General features: G+C 39.0%; 1 protein-coding gene across 4 annotated transcripts in view; it reads right to left on the bottom strand.

The window, feature by feature from the left end:
* The window catches only part of LOC115210670 (RCC1-like G exchanging factor-like protein), a 59,135-nt gene that overhangs the window by 3,332 nt on the left and 32,121 nt on the right, over nt 1-23,682 (bottom strand). For all 4 annotated transcript variants that reach the window (XM_036502179.1, XM_029779331.2, XM_036502181.1 and 1 more), the window contains exons 8-12: nt 13,421-13,505; nt 12,562-12,672; nt 11,648-11,809; nt 7,970-8,143; nt 4,326-4,411 (exon numbers count right to left, since the gene is read on the bottom strand). In XM_036502179.1, the coding sequence (XP_036358072.1) occupies nt 4,326-4,411; nt 7,970-8,143; nt 11,648-11,809; nt 12,562-12,672; nt 13,421-13,505 (618 nt within the window). The remainder of the gene's footprint in view (nt 1-4,325; nt 4,412-7,969; nt 8,144-11,647; nt 11,810-12,561; nt 12,673-13,420; nt 13,506-23,682) is intronic.

Raw genomic sequence — 23,682 nt, 5'->3', positions numbered from 1 at the left:
AGTACTTATTCTATCGACCTCTTTTGCCGAACCGCTAGGTTTCGGGGACATAAACACACCAACATCGGTTGACAAGCGATAGTGGGGGAGACAAACACAGGCACAAAGAGACACACACATAAATACATATATACATACACGACGGTCTTCTTTCAGTTTCCGTCTACCAAATTTACTCACAAAGCTTTGGTCGGCCCAAGACTATAGCAGAAGACACTTGCCCAAGGTTGCACGCAGTGGGACTGAACCCAGAACCATGTGGTTGGAAAGCAAGCTTCTTACCAGACGCCTATATATATTTATTTAAGATGGTAGGCTGTGTAATTTGAGGGCTACTATTTACACTAGGTCAAACAACTGCGTATGACTGAAATCTGTGAGAAGGAAACTAGGGGAAATAACTCTTGAAGATGTAGTGAACATTTTACTTGAAGTAATGTTTCCTCTAAGCCTTTGGTTCCTAAACTGGGATCCGCGAAGCGATCGCCAATTTTCAGATTTTTAATGCTCAAAATTCGAGGGTTTCCAGTTTTAGCTAAAACTGGAACCATTGAACATGCACGCACTACACAGAATCCCTAATTTATGTGTTTAAAAAAACATTACAGATAGAATGCATTTGACTCGATGCGCACAGGGCGTACTCACACGTACTTGAATGTAGGAGTTTCTCTTCGGCTTTATCAATTGGTGCGGGAGTATGGGTGCAACAAGTCAAAACAGGATTGAAAATTGGCAGTGTAACAGCTCAGAATATACCTCTGCCTAGACTATACCCCATGCTTGCAGACAAATAACACAGATGTACCTTATAAAATTTGATATCACTCAATGAAGAATTAAAAGTTACATGTAAATTTCAATTTAAAGATAGCAATTTAGAATTATCAAATGCAAAATACTTTAAAACGTACCAATATGAATCCAACACGAATGGCCACATTTGTTCAAGTCTATTCTAGGACTCATAGTACAGGTGCACTGCACAGCATGCACAAGTCATCAATTTTTCTCCAATCTACCTATACATTAGGTTTATATTGGTACATTGAATATTTGCATTTGATAGTTCTAAATTACTATGATTAAATCGAAATTTACATGTAACTTTTAATTCTTCAATTGATATCAAATTTTATATATATGTTCTGAGGCAGCTTTTATAAGTGAGATACATCTGTGTTATTTATCCACAAGCATGGGGTATAGCCTGGACAGGGGTATATTCTGGGCTGTTACATCAGCCGTAACACCGGCTCATTGATGACATAGTATGCAAGAGTGGTTTATGGAGAGGTCGCGATTTGTTTCCACCATTATTAACGAATGCCTATATTTTTAACAAATTTATCATCGTAAGTCCATTATTAATTTTACTTTTTATGTTTGTATTAAGCAAAGTAGGGACCTAATAAGCCAATAGTAGCACTGTCAGAATTAAGACGTTCATTCTACAACTAAAAGTCACTAGGTACTTTGGTACCTAGTGACTTTTAGTTGAACTTTTTTTAAGTAGGTACAATGGTAAAAAATTTGACCTAAGTCCAACTTAATAACTAAAATGAGGATATTGAAGTAAAACACAATTAACCAGTTTCGAAGTAACTTCTGCATGAATAAGGACTTACCATGCTTTGAAACATATCTTATTTATATATATTTTATTTATACTGATAAAAGTAACAGAGTGAAATAGTACAAAATTCTGTGCATTTATGCGCAACATTTACATAGTTATTATATTTATTTGTAAAATGTCTTTTACAAAGAAAAGGAGATACGACGAATCATCACTGCCCTTACTGCTGGTGGAGTAGAAAAACTACAGTGTGTTCTGTGCTGTGCTGAGGTATTGGCAGCTTCTTTGCTGAAGCCCAGTAGGCTAAAGAGGCATTCGGAAATGAAACATCCCAATGCAGTCAACAAAGATGAGGAATTTTTCAGACACCAAACTGACAGTTTGGTCAAATCCAGGCTTGATGACACAGGAATGTGTATGCAGGACATTGCACCTTGTCTGATAGCCTCCTATGAGGTTTTAAAGAAAATTGCTGCTGCAAAAAACCCTCATAAGATTGTAGAGCTGTTAATTCTTCCTTGCTGCAAAGATATAATCTCACTCGTGCTCAGAACATCCAAACTACAGAAGCTTAAACATGTTTCACTTTCCAACAACACAGTCAGTCAACAAATCGCTGAGATGTCAGATAATATTTTGTCTCAGGCCATCTCAAATATAAAAACATCAATGTTTAACTATGTCACCTTCCAAGTTGATGAAACCACTGATGTAGCAGATTTATGTTTATGTACATTACATGCATAACAAACGCCTGGAAGATGAATTCCTTTTTTGCAAAACCCCTCAACACCCGAACCACTGCAAACAATATATTCCAGAAAGTGGATCAATTCTTTAACATGCATGGCATAAACTGGGAGCATGTTGGCATGTGCACCGACAGTACTCCAGCAATGCTTGGTTGCCACTCTGGCTTTTAGGCAATAGTGACGGAGAAGTCTCCTAATGCAATTGGTATGCATTGTACACTTCATTGCCAAGCATTAATGGTTAAAATAATGCCTGACTATTTGAAGAATGTTTTGAATGATGTGATCAAAGAGGTAAATTTTATCAAAGCTAATTTTCTAAACTTGCATCATTTTGCTGACTTGTGCAAGGAGAATGGCTCAAATTTTGAAATGCTTTTATTGTACTCTTTGAAACGCTTTTACTGAGGTGGTTATCCGAAGGGAGAGTACTGAAAAGAGTCGTCATTCTATGAAATGACACACACGAATTTCTTGGTGGTGCTAAAAAAGAACTGCACAGACAATTCTCCAATATTCGGTTCCTTATATGTCTCTCCTTTTTGGTCGACATTTTTGAATCAGTTAATTCTGTTAACTTAGCATTACAAGAAAAGGATATCACCATTGTCAACTGTCATGAAAAAATGATTGCATTTAAAATAAAGCTCCATTTGTGGCATTCTAAATTGAAATGTGAGAATTTTGCACCATTTCCAAACTTCAATACTTTCCTTGATGAAGATGGCCTTCAAGTTGATGCTGACATCCTCAACATAATGAAACAGCATGTCTTAATTCTTCACACTGAAATTCAAAGATACCTTCCCGACCCACAAAACTTCAAAGAAGTTCATCATTTCATCACCAATCCCTTTGCAATCTCTGTTGTTGACCTTCTGTCAGAAGATTACATCATTCAAAAACAGTTCATCAACTTGCTGAATGATGGAGGTGCAAAAGACACCTTCCATAACATGTGCTGCAGTTAGTTCTGGATTGAAATGGCACAGTCCTATCCAGATGTTGCCAAATTGGCCTTCAAATTCATCGTTCCATTTCCAATAACGTGTGAATGTGAGACGGCTTTTGCAACTTTACTCGCAATTAAAACAATGTCTTGCAATAAAATGGATGTTGCGCATGACATAAGGGTCACATTATCAAAAAACGCAGCCTAATATTGAGGACATATTACAGACCAAACAAGTTCACCCCTCTCACTGAATTTTTTTTATTTTATCAGTAAAATTTTATCTCATGAAAAATTATTTTACACAAGGTCATTTTGCTTTGTTTGTCTTCTCTAATTTTTTCGGTTTGGGGCAGGGTTGGGGGTCTGTAAAGCCTCAAAATAATAGGCGGGGGTCCGTAGGATGAAAATTTTGAAAAAGTTTGTGAACCAAGGCTCTAAGCTGTGTACATGTGCATGCACACACATCTTACAACTAACACATAATGGAAAAAATATGCATAACTTTGACAACTTTGATAGGTTTCAGCCAGTATAGGCCCAGGCCATGTCTAACCTACAATGTGTTTAAGATGAGATCAATTTTTTTTAATCAAAGAAATTAATTACATTATAATGTATCTAAAACACACTTTAAAAAGATGTGCTTTTGCTGAGGTAGTCAATATGGCATTTGAACAATGATTACTTAATTGGAAGAGTACATACTTTCCAAAGAAAGACAAAATTAGCATACAAGCACATTTCTGTGCACACCTACAACAAAGATTAGAAGGAACACTGTCCAAAATAAAGAAATTATTCATCAGAACTACAACTGAAATACATTTACAACTATACACCCCTGAAATTTAGTCCTCAGTCAAACCATTCTTAGTATGTACATACAGACTTGAGAAATACTGGAAACTGATCAACAGCAATGAAATCAGAATGACAGCTAACTTACCATACAACGTCACATCCAAATAAGAAAAAAGAAGAAAATTTTGCAATAAGCACAAATTTTCTTGTGGAAATAATAAACAAAAATAAAATTTACCCTCAGTGGAAAGAATTGATCATTTCTGTCTCCAAGTCCAAGGTATCCTTGCTTGTTTTTTCCCCAGGTATAGAGGTCACCACGGTCTGAAAAGTACAAAGTAAAAAACATTTTCAGATGAAGGTGCATGGCTCAGTGGTTAGAGCATCGGTCTCACAATCATGAGGTAGTGAGTCTGATTCCCAGGTCAAACTGGGAATAAAGACACTTTATTTCACATTGCTCCAGTTCACTCAGCTGTAGAAATGTGTTGTCACATAACTGGTGCCAAGCTCTATCAGCCCTTGTTTTTCCCCTTAGACAACTGCTGGTCTTCCAGGAACTTTCCAGATGCAATCCCATGGTCATTCATGACCAAAGGGGGTCTTTACTCTTTACCCTTTCTGTTGTATAGCAGTTTCAAATCTAAACATAAACACTGCAATAAAGCTTTAAATAAGACACAATACTGTGTCAGTGTAATGACTCATACATAGGTCATATGTGCAATGGTCAGCTCCTATATACCAAAAAGGTACTACAATCAAATCAAGGAAGTAGGTGAAAAATAGCAGCTTACTGTCTCAGTTTGAGTTGTAAAGGGTTGAGAAGTGAGATACTTTAAAATTAAGCCAGTCTTCTCAAAGGGTTGGTGTCAGGAAGGATATTCATTACCAACAAGAAATTCTGAATCAAATCCTTCTGGCTTTATTTTCATTCTCATTCAGTATTGTGATAGTCCAACATTATGTTGAGATGATTTAGTCATTACATGATGTCTATACAGTGACTCTTTTGAAGTGACATTGATCAAGAAACCAAACAGATTTTACAATCATGTTGTCAGTAAAGTGTTTTCCATATGACAATCTCTTTAATATTGCAGTAAGCAAAGCAGCTTCTTTATTCAAATAAAGCACTTTTGGTTGAGTTTTGAACTGTAGATTCTTCAAGCTCCAACACCCTCATTTCAAGGATAAATTTCACTAATACACAGCAGTACATTTCTAATCATAAACATGGCATACATAAGAGATGCAGTGGTATTACAGGAGGTTAACAGAGAAAGTAGTCTTTGTACGTGGAAGATGTGCAGGTACAATAAATACTAGAAATGTGCAGAAAATAGAATCTCTCCAATATCCAGGGGATCCTTAGAAGTAGTAGTTTGTGTTACCAAGGTGACCAAGTTAGCAATGGAGGAGGAAGCTCTAAAAGCATAGTTGCTAGAATAAGAACAGGCTGGACAAAGTACAGAGAGCTGCTATCTTTGTTGGTAACAATGGGCCACTTTCTCAGAGTGAAAGGCAGATTGTATGGTGCCAGTGTACAAACAGCTATGCTATACGGTAGTGAAACATGGGCTGTGACTACTGAGGTCATGCAAAGACTTCAAAGAAATGAAACCAGCATGCTCTGCTGGATAGGTAATGTTAGTATGCATGTATGACAGAGTGTAAAGGAAAAATTGGGTATGAGGCATCAGATGTAGTGTGCAAGAGAAAAGACAGCACTGGTAAGGTCATGTGGTGCATATGGATGAGGACAGCTGCATCAAGAAGTGCTGATCTCTAACTGTGGAGAGAATATGTGGAAGGGGTAGATTCAGGAAGACATAGGACAAAGTGCTGAGAAAGGATCTTCAGATGCTAGGCCTCAATGAGATTACAAACGACCAATACTTCTGGCAATTTGCTACGCTTCAGAAGACACATTAAGCTAAGTAAAATCGTGGCCATCTATACATTCTCTGTCAGCCGAGAGTCTTTGTCCTGTGAAGTTGCAGATGCTGCAGCCCTGTAAAAGCACCCATTCCAGTACCATGTAGAAAAGCACACATTCAGGGTCACAAAAAAGCACCTGTAAAACCATGTAAAGTTCACACTGGGCAGTTTGATGGGAGCTAGCAATCCAGACAACTGCACCAAGATCTATTATCTGCTTTAGCATGGTCTCTATGGTTGGATGCCCTTCTAAACACCAATCACTTTACAGACAGAACTGGGTACTTTTCATATGGAATGCACACCAGTGGGGTCACTGAGTAACTTACAAGACAAAGACCTCTCAAGTGGGAAAGGGAGTAGTAAGGAAGGTGACTTTGTGCCAGTTGATGAGAGGTTGAATATTATAGAGGGATAGAGATAGGTGTTTTGCTGTTGAGGAGACACAGGGCAACTCCAGTTGGGAAAAAAGGGAAAAAGAGAGTTAGAGAGAAAGATAGGGACAGAGAGAGAGAGTTGGTGGTGGTGATGTACCGGGACACACCCTCAAGGTACAGCATTGAGGTGAATATAAGTGAAGTGATTCAGAGGATTAGACAGAGTGAGTGAGCAAGGGGTGATAGAGGAGTGTGTGGAGAGATGACTGTAGCAAGTGATGGTGAGAGTGAGAGATAAAGGAGCAGCTCAGTAGAGATATGATAGATATGTGAGGGTATTGAAAGTGATAGCAGATAAGAGAGATGTTAAGGATGGAGTTTTGTAGAGGAAAGAGAACAGTGGCTGGAGACACAGAAAGGAGGGGACTGGTGGAAACAGTGGCCAGGGAAAATAATATGAAATGGAAGTGGTTTGATGGTTGGGGGGAGGTATGTAGCATGGCTCTATTCTGTTCTCAGGTGATTACAGTCGCTGAGTAGTATCATAGAAAGAGAAGTGGTGAGTATTAAAGGATGGAATGTGGGGGATATGCTTCATGGGGCAGACAGTGTGGAGGTGGGGCACAGTCCTGCAAGTACATTCTCATAAGTCTATATATCCTTGCAGATATGTATTCTTTTTCTTTTTATGATTTAGTCAAAGGATGAAAGGCAGCAGCACCCATTACCTTCCTTGGGACCTTCAGGAGTGGTCAGAGAAAGAATGAAGTTACATCACACAAGAGATCTGACCTGAATACTTGTGTAACATAGTGGGTTCCACCCAAGGGCCAAGGCTCATGATAAACAGGTGACAGGTAAAGTCTACCACCCTTCAAAAAAAATGGTTCCTCTTATAGGCTTCCACACAAGTTTCCATCTACCAAACCTCACTTAAAACTTGATGCTTCAATAGCAAGTTGACTATAGTCAAGTTGCTACTCTATGAACAGCAGAATTGGTTAGGGTTTATAGAAGTTCACAGAATTTGCCCAAACAGACTAAACTCCCAATGTAAAGACACCAGTACAACTAACAAACAGACAGACAGCTAACTTCTTCAATACATCTGTCAATAAAGGTAATGTTAAATAATGAGAATCTATTATAGACAAATAGAATACCAGTACTATAGATATCTAATATGTCTGTACTACAGACACATAGTATGTTAGTACTACAGATATACAGTACATCAATACTACAGGAATAATATATTTGTACCATAGACATTTAGTGCCACTACTACAGTCATTTAGTCATAAAGAAAAAAATAAGTAAAAACAGAAAAAATATTTTTATAAACTCTCAGAGAAAATTTCTTTTCTTAATATATAGACAATATCTACAGTACTATAATTATTTACTATATGTGTGCTGTAGACATCACTAAAGACATTTTTGTTATTAGTTTGGTCCAGATGAAAGGGTTCAACTCTTAACCTTCACTGACATTGTGATACTTCTGAGATGGACATGGTTAATGTTGTCTTGAAAACGAGGCAGAGAAAAACATTGTACTTACTGGTAAGAGCAGCAAAATGGTAAATTCCACATTTGAGGGAAACAACAGTCTTAGCAGGATCAAGTTCATTAGCACCAAACAGTGGAGTAGGAAGTTTGGTAGGTACTGTAGAAGACTGGACTTTAGGACCTCGCCCTAATATACCAAAACCCCATGTAAAAACTTCACCAGAGGCTTTAAGTGCAAAAAGAAAATAACAGAAATTTTTTTTTAATGTTAAAAAACAAATCTGTAATCCTGTCTGGCAGGGATAAAAACGTACAAAGCTGAATAATTACAAAATATTTAATTAGGTCTTAGAGTGAGCCTAAATTTCATCCAGATGGCTGAAGTGAGTATTAATGGATATGGAAGAGGAAAACAAATGAAGAGTGAAGGGAGATGTCTGATCTCAGAATGTTGAGACCTCACAAAAAATAATGAAGAACCAAACATCTGGAGAAATACCACATTGAAACAGATTTGTCTAATCAATGCACATGAGAAGTAGTGGTCATAAAAAAAGCTATAATAATGATTATGAGATTGTCAGCTGTTTAAATTGATAGATGGCAGAATACCAGCTGATAGGTCTGTAGTTTGTATTTCTTCACACACAGTTACACTACACTGATCTGTTTTAGATACACTACAGTGACCAGCCCAAGATACACACTACAGTGGAGCTCCTACAACCCTATAGGTTATGGGTTTCACCATCATTGAGATGTTAAAGGGGGAGTGTTGTGAAATAGAGGGAAGAACTTGTCATAGATAAGAAAAAAAAATAAGGGTGCTCAGAACAGTGAGTGTGTTGTGAAGTACAGGAAAGTACCTGTGAAAGACACAATAGTAGTATTTAGAAGAGTAGCAGTTATAAGTAGAGGTAAGTAAGCAACAAATGTGGTAATGTAGTAATTCAGTTTCAATTTCCAGATAAATCATAATTGATTTAAATCCCTTGTTCCTTTGGCAAAAACATCTCACAATATCATTTAAAACAAAAGGTGACATACTGCATGTTGCATACACAATTCATTGAAATTTCATATTTAGTTGGAGAAGTCAAAAACTTGATAATTGTTAGTAACACAAAGAGAAGGGCAGATAACTTAAGAAATTCTTAAATTATCTCTCCTTCATTTTGAGTTAGTTTTTATTCGGTCTTCTTCTTCCTGAAAATGTGAAATTTGAGTGAAATTTTTTTTTACATACTGTGGTATAACGGAAAAAGTGTAGATACATCGATCTTTATCATCATCTAATTCATGCCATTAGTTCATCTGAGTCCTTAAATCAATTTTAATAATGTAATCTCATACGAAATTACTACAATACTGATGTAGTAAATAAGAGTAAGCTGGCGGGAGCGAACTGATGGTAGGAGATTGGCAGTGTGAGATAAGCTGAGAGGAGATTGGCGGCAGGAAAGAAATTGGGAAGAGGAGGTTGGTGATAGGAGAGAAGTTGAGGGTCGAAGGTTGGTAGTAGGAGGAAAATTGAGGATGGGAAGTTGGTGGTAGGAAGGAAACTGAGGGTGGGATGAGAGATAATTGAATAAGACATATGAGATCAATGGAATAAGATACAAGAGATAAATGGAAAGAAATTAATCTTTGTGATTTACCCAAGTTCCAGTACATAGGATACAATCTTTTATTATTCTTGCAGTCCTGGTAGCAAATGTAGTAATAAAGATATGCTCATTTAAGACAAGATAGTTTCATTATAGGATGTTAACATGATTGTTAGGTTTGAAAGATCCTATTCAATAGATTTATTACAAACAGCTTCAATTATAAAAAAAACTTAAACAATATATGTACAACTGAAAAAAGTATAAAGGGAAGGCATAAGTGATGCGGTTGACCATAGTGAAATATTCAACTCATTGATTAAAGCAGTGATTCTCAACTGGGGTCCACATAGGATTTTGTTGTTAAAATTTATCTCCAATAGATTGGTCATACTTCTACAATATGCAAATTATTTTAATAATCATTTTTATACAATTCCTAGCAGTCCTGGTAGCAAATGTAGCAATAAAGATATGATCCCTTCAGGTAGATGGCCCTGCTCGATCTGTAGAAAAGGCGTAGGTAGAAACTCTATAAGATGTACCCTGTGTAAGCTATGGACACATAAGAGGTGCAGTAATATCAAAGGGAGGCTAACTGGGAAGAAAGATTTTGTATGTGGCAGATGCTCGGGAGCAATAAACACTGAAAATACGCAGAGACCAACTTCCGCCACATTCCAGGGAGAAAAACTAGAAGTAGTTGATAGCTTCCGTTACCTAGAGGACCAAGTCAATAGTGGAGGTGGGTGCGCTGAAAGTGTAACTGCTAGAATAAGAATAGCTTGGGCAAAGTTCAGAGAGCTCTTACCTCTGCTGGCGACAAAGGGCCTCTCACTCAGAGTAAAAGATAGACTGTATGACGCTTGTGTACGAACAGCCATGCTACATGGCAGTGAAACATGGGCTGTGACTGCTGAGGACATGCGTAAGCTCACAAGGAATGAAGCCAGTATGATTCGATGGGATGTGTAATATTAGTGTGCATACTCGACAGAGTGTAAGTACCTTGAGAGGAAAGTTGGACCTAAGAAGCATCAGATGTGGTGTGCAAGAGAGACGACTGCGCTGGTATGGTCATGTGGCAAGAATGGACGAGGACAGCTGTGTGAAAAAGTGCCACGCCCTAGCAGTTGAGGGAACCTGTGGAAGAGGTAGACCCAGAAAGACCTGGGATGAAGTGGTGAAGCACGACCTTCAAACTTTAGGCCTCACCAAGGAAATGACTAGTGACCGAGACCTTTGGAAATATGCCGTGCATGAGAAGACCCGGCAAGCCAAATGAAACCATAATCTCATGGCCTATGCCAGGGGCGTAACCAGCCCACTTATGCGTACCTTTTCCTTCTTTGGACACTAAAACTCTGCTCATGAAGACCTCTTGAGGCAAGTGAAATCAAATCAATCAAAATCAAAATTGATGACTGGCATCCCTGTTAGCAGGGTGCAAAGAGCACCATACAAGCATGATCATTGACAGAGCAGCTAACCAGCTTCCGTGCCAGTGGCACTCAAAGGGCACCATTCGAGCGTGATCGTTACCAGCATCGCCTTACTGGCACTTGTGCCCGTGATAGTAGGGTGCCAATAGCACCATCTGAGCATGATCGTTGCCCGAGCAGCCAACTGGCTTCCGTGCCAGTGGCACATAAAAGGGCACCATTCAAGCGTGATCGTTACCAAAGTCGCCTTACTGGCACCTGTGCCGGGGGCATGTGTAAAAGGATTCGAGCGAGGTCATTGCCAGTACCGCCTGACTGGCCCCCGTGCCGTTGTCACATAAAAAGCACCCACTACACTCTCGGAGTGGTTGGCGTTAGGAAGGGCATCTAGCTGTAGAAACTCTGCCAAATCAAGATTGGAGCCTGGTGGAGCCAACTGGTTCGCCAGCCCTCGGTCAAAATCGTCCAACCCATGCTAGCAGGGAAAGCGGACGTTAAATGATGATGATGATGATGAATGCTAGGAGGGTCCACCCAAGTAAAATAAGAATCAAAAGTATCCATATATTAAAAAATGGCTGAGAAACACTGAATTAAAGCAAAGAATTTATTAAGATTCATAAAAAGCCATTCCCAATTAACACTAATCAGCAAACACTATTATATAAGATGTCCTCTTACCATTCAGAAACCCACAGATTGACCCACCAGATGCCACTTGGGTGATTTTGCCCAAAGATGCTGATAGTTTAAAATGCTTTGGTGTATGCACCTGGGTGTGATCAGTAATCAATGCTAACTGGTTGTACTCAGAGTTGCCCCAGCCAAATACATCTCCTTCATCTGAAAAGAAAAAAGGGAAATAACAAGAAATATATATAAATCTTTAGCATTCAGATTACTTTGTCAAGTGTAATACTTAGTCACATTTTATAAAATTAATACTGTATTATCTCATTGCTCTGAGATTTTTAAGGAGATTGTTTGTTTTTAGAATGACATTGCAGGGTAGGTGTGAGAGGTTGGATCTGGCCTGTGCGAATATAAATCAAGTAGAATATTTGGGCCAGATACAACTGGTTTAAATGCTAAAGAGTTAAGACAGGAAGCAATTATATTTATAGGTTAACTGTTCAAGTTACAAGACTAAAAATGTTTCTATATAGTAATTTTAACAATCTTAGTCACATTTTTTTCAACTCATAAACTTTATATTTCATTTAATTAATAATTTAAGTGTCATAAAACAGACTACATAGTCACCAGTTTACATCATAGACTATTAATTACAAGTTAGTACACACTTCCTAGAATAATAGAGATATACAGCTGCTGTATATTGTAGCATTGTCTACCTGACAATGCTAGGACAATCTCCAGAATAATAACGGCACATACCCACCCAGAGTACACTTACCTGACAAAACTAGGGCAGTCTACAGAGTATGCAGCCACTCTGGATACACCACCCTGACAATGCTAGGACACAATCTCCACAGCAATAAGGTACATAGCCACCCTGGACACACCTACCTGACAATACCTGGACAGTCTCCAGAACAATAAGAGTACACAACCACACTGGGCACACCTACCTGATAAAGCTAGGACACAATCTCCAGAACATGCTATCTGTTTGATGTTGACACCTTCAATATCACCTTTCACTTGTGTTGCTTGTGACACATTCTTGTAATGACCCAAACCTAAAGACAAACAGAAACAGACAAGAGATTTCTAAAACATATGTCTATAGTGTTAGCAGTGGTACTTCCAGCAGTTATAAGCTAAAGTATTTGTGATGATAATTGTGGGTTTTATTGTAACTGTAAGGTACTGATAACTAAAATTATGATAACTGTATATGTGTAATAATGGTGGTGGTAGTGGTGACTATATGTGTTTGATATTAATTACCATGGTGGTGTTTTGTGTTTGAATTGTGAGTATATCAAATGTTTGATTACAGCATTCACTGAGGAATATGTATGTCAGAATATAAAGACGTAGAGTAGTGATGGTCTATAGTGATTGGATGGTATAGAGATTCCTTGCAGTAGGTAGATAGAAGAGTGTGGGATACAAATGACCAAATGTGGATGGATGGAACAATATGAGATACAGATGACCTACATAGCCTGGATGACTGCCAAAACATCTGGTTTATCCACCTATTGCTAACCACTCAACTATAAATTAGACAAGTTTTACCTGTTGCTAACATAACAGGGAGAAAACACAGATATTTTCTATCATGGGTTCACAATGTACACAGGTCTCTTTCCCACCTCCTGATGTGTCATCTTTTTTATTTACTTTACCTTAAATTTAGCTACATCATATCTTCCATACATCTGTACTTTATGAATATATTGTGTTTATATACAAAGATAGATCTGAAAAACATAAATCATATAAATAATTTATATAAATGTAAATATCCTGTATAGTTACCTGTCTGTCCATCTGAGCTTAAGCCACAGCTGTATACCTCTCCAGACTGTGTCAAAAAGAATGTGTGGTCTTGACCACAAACAACCTAAAATGACAAAAATATAACAATATTCAATTGACAAAATGTTATGCTACAGAACTTCCTTATAGTATTGTTCAAACTGCCAAAATATATCTATATATATAAAACTCAACTCGTGCGTTTAACTTCCTGGCACATCTCCTCCTAGCCAACAAATCGTAGAACCACCAAAAATGGGCCACTTAAAGTTTAGGCGAATGAATATTGAACTGCGCTATTTCTGTTCCGAAATTCATCTCGCAAGTGAAAAAATCGATAATGTGTTTGTTTAGGCCTTATCCCATGCATTGAATAGTGAACTTTACTCAGTCAGCTGTTTGACGTGGACTGTGTTCACCACGCGTGCAAGCATGCGAAAATTGCATGAAAAATAAAATATCAAGATATAAAAACGAATCGCCGTAAACATTGTAGAAATTCGGCAAAGAAATGAATTTTCAGGATGTAGCCTGGAGGGTTTTTTCGTATTAATCGTTTGGACTTTGTGAACATATACCAATTGTTTTCATAACATTTTTAACGCTTTGAATTAAATGTGACCATTTTGCGTTGAGTCTGCAGTTTGAATCACTTTAACTAAATTTTAGCAGGCCAGATTTTTGATCATCACGATACATCGCCAGCAACTCCCTGAAACTCTCCCCTGAAATCCCCGATGAGAAATACTGATCTAAAAGAATAATTCAACAATGCAATTATTTGATCAACAAAGATTTATGAAACACTTCTATGTACTTCCTATTGAGGAAATGGAACACATAAGCGCAAAAATAGAGGGCATTAAATGCTTGATTTTAAAACCAAAATAATTGAATTTTGATTGAACTTCACCCAAGTTTAGCTTAATTCGTGCAAGCATAGAACGCACGAGCCGGGCAATACTGCTAGTATATATATATATTATATATATATATATATATATATATTAGAGATAGTGGTTGAAATAACTGTCTAAGGGATAAGAATATCCATTTTACTACCAGTATAAATTACCGATGTTAACCCTGGGCATACATATGCAAGCATATTATGCTCATAGGATACAGGTAATAATAAAAATAAATAAGAGTTTATCAGGAATCAAATTTAGATGAAGCAGAAAATGGAGAATCAACAACAATTGACTACCATCGATTAACTCTCTTTACTCTTTTACTTGTTTCAGTCATGTGACTGTGGCCATGCTGGAGCACCGCCTTTAGTTGAGCAAATCGACCCCAGGACTTATTCTTTGCAAGCCTAGTACTTATTCCATCAGTCTCTTTTGCCGAACCACTAAGTTACGGGAACGTAAACACACCAGCATCAGTTGTCAAGCGATGTTGGGAGGGGGGGAGGGACAAACACAGACACACAAACATATACACACACACACACATCATCATCATTTAACGTCCGTTTTCCATGCTAGCATCGGTTGGATGGTTCGACCGGGATCTGGCAAGCATGGAGGCTGCACCAGGCTCTAGTCTGATTTTGCAGTGTTTCTACAGCTGGATGCCCTTCCTAACGCCAACCACTCCGTGAGTGTAGTGGGTGTTTTTTACGTGCCACCGGCACAGGGGCCAGAGCGGGCTGGCAAACGGCCACAATCGGTTGGTGCTTTTACGTGTCACCGACACGGACGCCAGTTAAGCAGCGCTAGTATCTGCCACGTTTGGACGGTGCTTTTTACGTGTCACCAGTACGGGTGTCTTAACTACAATTTCCATTTGAATTTTTATTTTGATGTTGATGTACTTGACTCAACAGGTCTCCTCAAGAACAGCGGATCACTCTATGATCCAAGGTTGGCACAGCAGGCCGTCCTGCAAGACATGAACTCACTTCATTTGTCGGGTCTTTGAAGTCACAGCATATCTCCAGAGGTCTTGGTCTTTCGTCATAGCCTCTGTGAGACTCAACGTACGAAGGTCATGCTTGACCACCTCGTCCCATGTCTTCCTGGGTCTACCCCTACCCCGGATTCCTTCAACAGTTTGGGAGTGGCACTTCTTCACACATCTCTCCTCATCCATCCGTAGTACATGACTATATCAACGCAATCGTCTCTCCTGCACGCTGCATCCAATGCTTCTTACGCCTAACATTTCTCTCAGGACGCTTACACTCTGTCGTGCATGGACACTGACATTACACATCCAGCGGATCATGCTAGCTTCATTTCTTTGAAGCCTATGCATGTCTTTCGCAGTCACAGCCTATGTTTCACTGCCACGAAGCATGGCAGTTCGCAAACATGCATCATACAATCTACCTTTCACTCTGAGCGAGAGACCCTTTGTCGCTAGTAGGGGGAGAAGCTTCCTAAACTTTGCACAGGCTATTCTTATTCTAGTGGTAACGCTCTCTGAGCATCCACCCCTGCTATTAACTTGGTCACCTAGGTAGCAGAAACTATCAACTACTTCTAGTTTCTCCCCAAGGAGTGTAATGGAATCTGTTTTCTGAGTATGAATGGTGTCTATTGCCCCTGTGCACCGGCCCCACATGTAAGCTATCTTCTTGATATTGCTGCACCTCTTATGTGTCCATAGCTTTACACTGGGTACATCTTATGGAGTTTCTACCTACATCTTTTCTACAGATCAAGCAGGGCCACCTACTTGAAGGGGTGTGTGGTGAGTTTGCCTTCCTACTAACTAGAACTTTGGTCTTTGCTACATTGACTCTAAGGCCTTTTGATTCTAAACCTAGCTTCCACACACAAAATTTTTTCTCTAGCTCCGGTAGCGATTCTGCTACGAGGGCTAGGTCATCAGCATAGAGGAGCTCCCAGGGACAACCCGTCTTAAATTCCTCTGTTATTGCCTGGAGAACTATGATGAATAGAAGGGGACTGAGGGCTAAGCCTTGGTGGACGCCAACTTCTACTCGGAATTCCTCACTGTACTCATTGCCAATCTTAACCTTACTAACAGCCTCTCTGTAGAGGGCTTGTACAGCCCTTATTAACCATTCGTCAATCTCCAGTTTCTGCATCACCCACCAGATAAGGGATCAGGGGACCCTGTCAAAGGCTTTCTCCAAGTCCACAAAAGCTAAGTATAGGGGTTTATCTTTGACTAGGTATTTCTCCTGCAGTTGTCGAACCATGAATATGGCATCAGTGGTGCTTCTACCCGGCACAAAACCAAACTGCATCTCATCTAGGCTAACTCTCTCCCTAATTAGTTGGGCTATGACCCTCTCCATGACCTTCATTACCTGATCCAGCAGTTTGATACCCCTGTAGTTATTTCTATCTAGAGCATCACCTTTACCCTGGTAGCAGTTGACTATGGTGCTGCTATGCCAGTCATTGGGTATGACTCCATGAACTACTTGGTTTACAATGTGGGTGACTAGGCCGCAGCCCACACCACCAGATGTTTTAAGCATCTCAGCAGTGATTCCTGATGGGCCGGAGGCTTTTCCTGGCTTCATACCCTTAATTGCCTTAACTACTAGGGAGCTATCTATACGGATAGCTGGTCCTTCTACTGGGTCAACATTTGGCAGGCTCTCCTCCTCCCACTCATTCTACACATTCAGCAGTCTTTCATAGTGGTTTCTCCAAGCCTCTTTCTTTTCAGAATCACAAAAAGCATGTGCCTCATCATCCATTCGAACACATTTCTCTCCTGTGACATCACACTTTTCTCTCACACACTCTCTTGCAATCCAAAATACCTCAGTTCTTTGGTCCTCACATCTCTGGACATTAGCCTCCCTTCTGGCTACCTGGTACTGTTCCCTGCTACCCCCATCCTTCCAGGCTTTCCAGGCCTGTTTCTTTGCCCTAATGGCCTTGTCTACTGTACTATTCCACCACCACATAACTCTACGTCTGGAAGGGACTTTGCACCAGCCACAGACTTGGTCTGTGGCGCTCAGTAAGCTGTCCCTTAGGAATTTCCAGCTACCTTCTATGTCCGATGTCTGTAGCTCCTCCTTCCTCTCCTCAAATTTTTTGATGAGGATGTCCATAAATCTTTGACCATGTGAAGGGTTCTTCAGCTTCCAAATCCTTCTTTTGGGGATTGGTTTGCTTCTTGGTATCTTTCTGGCCTCGAGGCTAAAGTCACTAATGACTAGCCTATGCTGCGGGGTACATTCTTCACCCGGGAGGGTCTTTGCATTTAAGAGCAATCCTGCGTCCTGCTGTCTGGTGAGGATGAAATCAATCTGGCTACCTGTCTCCTGATTGATAGGTTATCAGGTGGCTGTCTGGATTCCTGAAGTTAGTGTTGCAGATTAAAAGGTTACATGCATCACAGAATTCCAGTAGCCTAGTTCCCTCATCATTTCGAGTGCCAATACCATGGCCACCATGTACCCCAGTGAAGATACCTGCTTCCCGCCCGACATGCCCATTAAAGTCTCCAGCCACAAAGATGAGGTCATTTCCACTCATCTTTGAGGTAGCCTGTAGAAGGGTGTCATAAAAGTGGTCTTTCTGATCATTTGGTAACCCAGCATGTGGGGCATAGGCGGAGACGATAGTAGCTGTGCTTTTCTGCATTACTAGCCTAAGCTTAAGTACTTTATCGCATACCCTAACAACCTCTATAACCTTATCCACCCATTTCTCTGAGAGGAGAATGCCTACACCCCCTATACCATCCATGTTACCTTGCCAGAAGAATTTGTACCTATGTGCCTTGCCTGTGAAGCTCCTCTCCATCTTACCTCTTGTATGCAGCATACATCAAACCATCTCCTTTCAAGCATCTCCACAACCTCACTAGACCTACCTTTCATTGTGCCAACATTGACAGTGCCAACTCTGAAAACTGGGAAGGGAATGTGGGGTGAGGTTTGGGGTGGGAGGATGCTATTCAGCACCTGAAAAGAAGAGGGTTGTTGTGATGTTCGTTTGTTTGGCATGCTTCATCCTTTCTCTTTTTCTTTCTACCTCTCTTCCAGCCTGACAACATTCAAGCATGTTAAGGACGTTGCCCCAACCGGTGGTAGGAGCTGATGTTAGTAGCATTGTAAGCATAAGCATTAACATTATGGTCATGAGCGATGCAGATACATGCAGGGTAGCAAATATATAGATTATATATATATATATATATACGACAGGCTTCTTTTAGTTTCCGTCTACCAAATCCACTCACAAGGCTTTGGTTGGATGAAGCTATAGTAGAAGACATTTGCCCAAGGTGCCACGCAGTGGGACTGAACCCAGAACCATGTGGTTGGTAACCAAGCTACTTACTACACAGCCACTCCTACACCTATTATTATTATTTTTTAATACAAAACTCTCAGAATTTTCTTTGGCAACACTGTGGAACGCTGGTAGCAGAAATGGCTGTTAAATGGGATAAAGTTTTGTATTAAAAATAATAATCGATGGCAGTCAATTGTTGTTGATCAAGATTTCTCCATTTTCTGCTTAATTTAAATTTCACACACACACACACACACACACATATATATATATATATATATATAAAATAATATATTACAATTACTCAATAGTCAAGATAAAACTGTGAGTTTCAGATGTGAGCGTATGACTAGCCATGTTTACGTGTTTACTATGAACTTTTAATCTTATTTCATATAAGTAGCAGAATTATAACACAATAATTTCCCTTTATATAACGGTATTTTTTCATAGCGTTTTTCAGATGGCCAGATAACCGAAGAGATGGTGTTGTGGATTTCCACTTCGGCATCTGAAACTCAGAGTTTTATCTTGACTATTGAGTAATTGTAACATTATTTTATAGATAAATTTCCTCTATTTACATAATATTGAGGTCTCTTTCTTTCTTTTGTTATCTTACCGTTTTTACCAATATATATATATATATATATATTATATATATATATATATACATATATATATATATATATATATATATATATAGGGAAACTTCACGATAAAAACAAAAGACAAAGACAGGTGGTGTACAAAACAGACAGATGTATTAGTATAACGCTCAGGAATAGAAAAAGTCTTTTACGTTTCGAGCCTAAGCTACAGAAAGGGACACAGAAAAAAACAAGGAGAGAAAAAAAATGTGTGTAGTGGCTACCGATCTATCATGGCGATTACCGGACAGAAGGGTCACACAGGAGAGTGAAGAAGTAGGGGAGATAACAAGTAAAGATGGCCCCTAACACGAAGGCACGTGTGTGTATAAGAGAGTATATATGTGCGTGTGAAAGAGGGCTGGTGGTCTGGACGTGTGCATGTATGTATGTGTAGGTGTGAAAATGTGGGGATGGGAATTGGTCAGAACTGGTGTGTGGGTGGTGTGTTGTGTAATGTTGTATGGTGTAGTGTGGTGTGGTGTGATGTTGTTGGGAGGTGGGGGAAGCAAGAGTGGGGAAACACAGGTGGGATGTGGGTTCAGCTGAGGGTTGGGGTAGAGGTGGGGTTTGTGTGTAGGCTGAGGGTGGGGGTAGAGGTGGGGTATGTGGGAGAGGGTGTAGGGGATATGATGGGGGGAAGGGAAGGATAGGGAAGGTGGAGTAGGGATGTGTAGGGGTTGGGTGGGCTTATGGGAGAGGGTTGACGATGAAGGGGGAAGGTGGATATTTGAGGAGAGATAGTAAGAGAGGAGAAAAAGAGAGAAAGAGAGAGTGAAAGAGTAAGAGAGAAGAGAGAAAGAGGGAAGAGAGAAAGAAGAAAGAGAGTAAGAGAATATATATATATATATATATATATATATATATATATTCTCTTAGTCTCTTTCTTCTTTCTCTCTTCCCTCTTTCTCTCATACATATATATATAAAGAGAGTAAGAGAGAAGAGAGAAAGAGGGAGAGAGAAAGAAGAAAGAGAGTAGAGTAAGAGAATATATATATATATATATATATATATATATTCTCTTACTCTCTTTCTTCTTTCTCTCTTCCCTCTTTCTCTCTTCTCTCTTACTCTCTTTATATATATATATATATATATATATATATATATGCATATTGTTATATTTCAGGATGTTCATTTTTTTTCCTGCCAAATAAACAAATGCACTCATTTATTATTGTTCTTATTTTATCTTATGTCCATTGACTGGAAATCTTTATTGTGTCACACACCTGTGACCTATTCAGTGACTCCATCCCAAATGTTTCCTGCCTTTCTGTTTAATCCCAAAAATAAAATGATCATCCTAAAATATAACAATATGTTTCAACACACAATTTCACATCAGGAATCTTGCAAAACAAATACATACATATATATATATATATATATATATATATATATATATAGGAAGGAATGAAGCCAGTATGATCCGATGGATGTGTAATGTCAGTGTGCATACTCAACAGAGTGCAAGTACCTTGAGAGAAAAGTTGGACCTAAGAAGCATTAGATGTGGTGTGCAAGAGAGACGACTGCACTGGTATGGTCATGTGGTGAGAATGGATGAGGATAGCTGTGTGAATAAGTGCCACACCCTAGTCGTTGAGGGAACCTGTGGAAGAGGTAGACCCAGGAAGACCTGGGATGAAGTGGTGAAGCACGACCTTTGAACATTAGGCCTCACCAAGGAAATGACTAGCGACCAAGACCTTTGGAAATATGCTGTGCTCGAGAAGACCCAGCAAGCCAGATGAAACCATAACCCGTGGCCTATGCCAGGAGCATAACCAGCCCGCTTATGCGTAGCTTTTCCTTCTTTGGTCACTAAACTTTGCTTGCGAAGACCTGATGAGGCAAGTGAAATCAAATCAAATCAAAATCAAATTCACTTCGATGACTGGCGTCCATGCTAGCGGGGTGCAAAGAGCACCATACGAGTGTGATCGTTGACACAGCGGTTTTTCGAGTATGATCGCTACCAGCGTCGCCTTACTGGCACTTATGCCTGTGCTAGTAGGGTGCCAAGAACACCATCTGAGCGTGATCGTTGCCAGAGCAGCCAACATGGCACGTAAAAGGGCACCATTCGAGCGTGATCGTTACCAATGTTGCTTCACTGGCACCTGTGCCGGTGGGTACATGTAAAAAGATTCGAGCGAGGTCATTGCCAGTACAGGAAGGTGAGAAAGTTTTTTACATTTCAAGCCTACGCTCTTCAACAGAAAGGAACATGAGGAAATAAACAGAGAAAGAAAAAAGAAAAACTTTTGGATTAGCAGTCAATCATATATATATATATATATATATACACATTATATATTCAGGGTGGGCCAAAAGTCATGAAGGGTTACAATACTTAACTTCATTTTTGAAAATATTTTTCTTTCATGTTTTTACAGATTTTATAAAGAAGACTAACCATGAAAATGTTCACAACCAAACAGTGAACACAAATTGTCAAATTTTACTATCAAAACCAAGAATCAATAATTCTAACTCAATGAGCATATCATTACCATTACGTGAAGGATTCCTCAAGTGAATTAATGATTAGATGTTTGACTAGTCATTTTGAAGTACAGGGTTCAGTAAGCAACATTCCAGGAATGATGCAGTTATATAATGGAGAGTCTTAAAGAAGACTTGAGCACATCAATGTGAAGGCAGCCTGAACAGGCTGGAGTCTCCTGGACATCACTCTGACACATTCTAAAAACCTTGGACCTTTTCCTGTATAAAATCCAGTTGGTACAACAGTGAAGCCACCAGATTATGCCCACAGATTGCAATATGCAGTTAGATTTGTGGCTGTGTAAGCTCACTTCCCAACCACATGGTTCCAGATTCAGTCCCATGGTGTGACACCTTCAACAAGTGTCTTCTACTTATAGCATCAAGCCGACCACAGCCTTGCGAGTGGCTCTAGTAAACAAAGACTAATTATTTTCTGTATGAACTGTATATGATACTATGGTATTGTAAATTTAAAATAAAAAATAAAGAAGTTATTAAACATTCAAACCCTTTGGCCCACCCTATGTGCATGTATATGTTTGTGCATGTATATGTGTGTGTGTGCACATGTATACACAGAAAGATAGATAGACAGACAGCACTCAGTTTTGAGAGAGTAAAGTTATTTATTATAATAATAACCAACCACAATAAACCTTGTAAAATGCAGCTACCCAGAGTTTCCTGGCTGAAATATTAGTTTATCCCAGCATCTATCAAGCTGGTAAAAATAATAAGGTAGTTTGGTAACTGCACTTGATATAATAGACATGTTTGAATGAGCACACACATTTAGAAAAACACAGAGAAAAATCAAGATGAAATAATTAACAGCATGCTAAATATAACCTGTGTCTTACAAATACTAATAATTTCATAAACCAATACTGGAATGTATTATGATGTGTATGGTTGTTTATCCCTAATTCCCACTAAGAAGTATTTTGTAAAATGCAGACATGAAGAACAAATCTTGCTCCTGGTATTTATACAGTCACTGAAGGGTCTTAAGATTTTTTTTTTTTCAAGTGAGTATATGGAATATCTTTCTGACCCATTAATATAAGGTTTTGTTATTGTGAATTGGAAAGATCTTCCATTTGAAATGTACTTGATTGTTCTTGTCTTTAAGTTTCTAGATTAATGCTGAGAGGGCTTGCATGTCTCTACTCAAAGTGCCTAAAGTTTGAAAGATGATTGTTGTCTCTGGATTTAAATTTTCCTTCCATGAATCATATATAATGCTTGGTCTCTGTCTAGCCATTGTAATAGCTGATACCTGTGCTTCATAAACAACAGAGGATATATCACATGCTTGCCCAAGAGGACAGTTAGATTCATTTCTGAATGTGCAGCCAGGACATATCCAAGTCATCAGTTGTTTATTGATATAGGTCTTTACATTAGGAGGTTGTTATGTCAATGGAGTAGTCAATCTAGTAGAGTACTTACCTCTTCGGAGTGGTTAATCCACTGGAATAGTTACAGTACTGGAGTGCTTCCCCATTACAATAGTTACCCCTATTGGTTAAGCCTTTGCTTGTACCAATTTCACAGTAACTGGAGGTAACAAAGTAGACAATAGGTCAACCAACAAATGGGCTAAGAGTTTGTTATGATCAAGGACAACACAGCTCTCAATGGCTAAGTTTACCTAGCTCTAAGTAAGTTATTTTAAACTGTAGTAAAAAATAACTTACTTAAATATTGACCTAATGAATAAAAATTTGTGAGATAAGATATTTAATTAATAGGTGTGATAATTATTAAATTATTAATCCAATTGCTGTTTGGTTCAAAACTTTAGTTGGTTTGATAGGATAATTTCTACATGAGGGATAATTACTAG

This window comes from Octopus sinensis, linkage group LG4 (assembly GCF_006345805.1).
Source record: "Octopus sinensis linkage group LG4, ASM634580v1, whole genome shotgun sequence".
In the NCBI taxonomy this organism is placed as follows: domain Eukaryota; kingdom Metazoa; phylum Mollusca; class Cephalopoda; order Octopoda; family Octopodidae; genus Octopus; species Octopus sinensis.
Note: the sequence above shows the minus strand (reverse complement) of the source record. Positions and strands in the feature narration are given on the sequence as shown.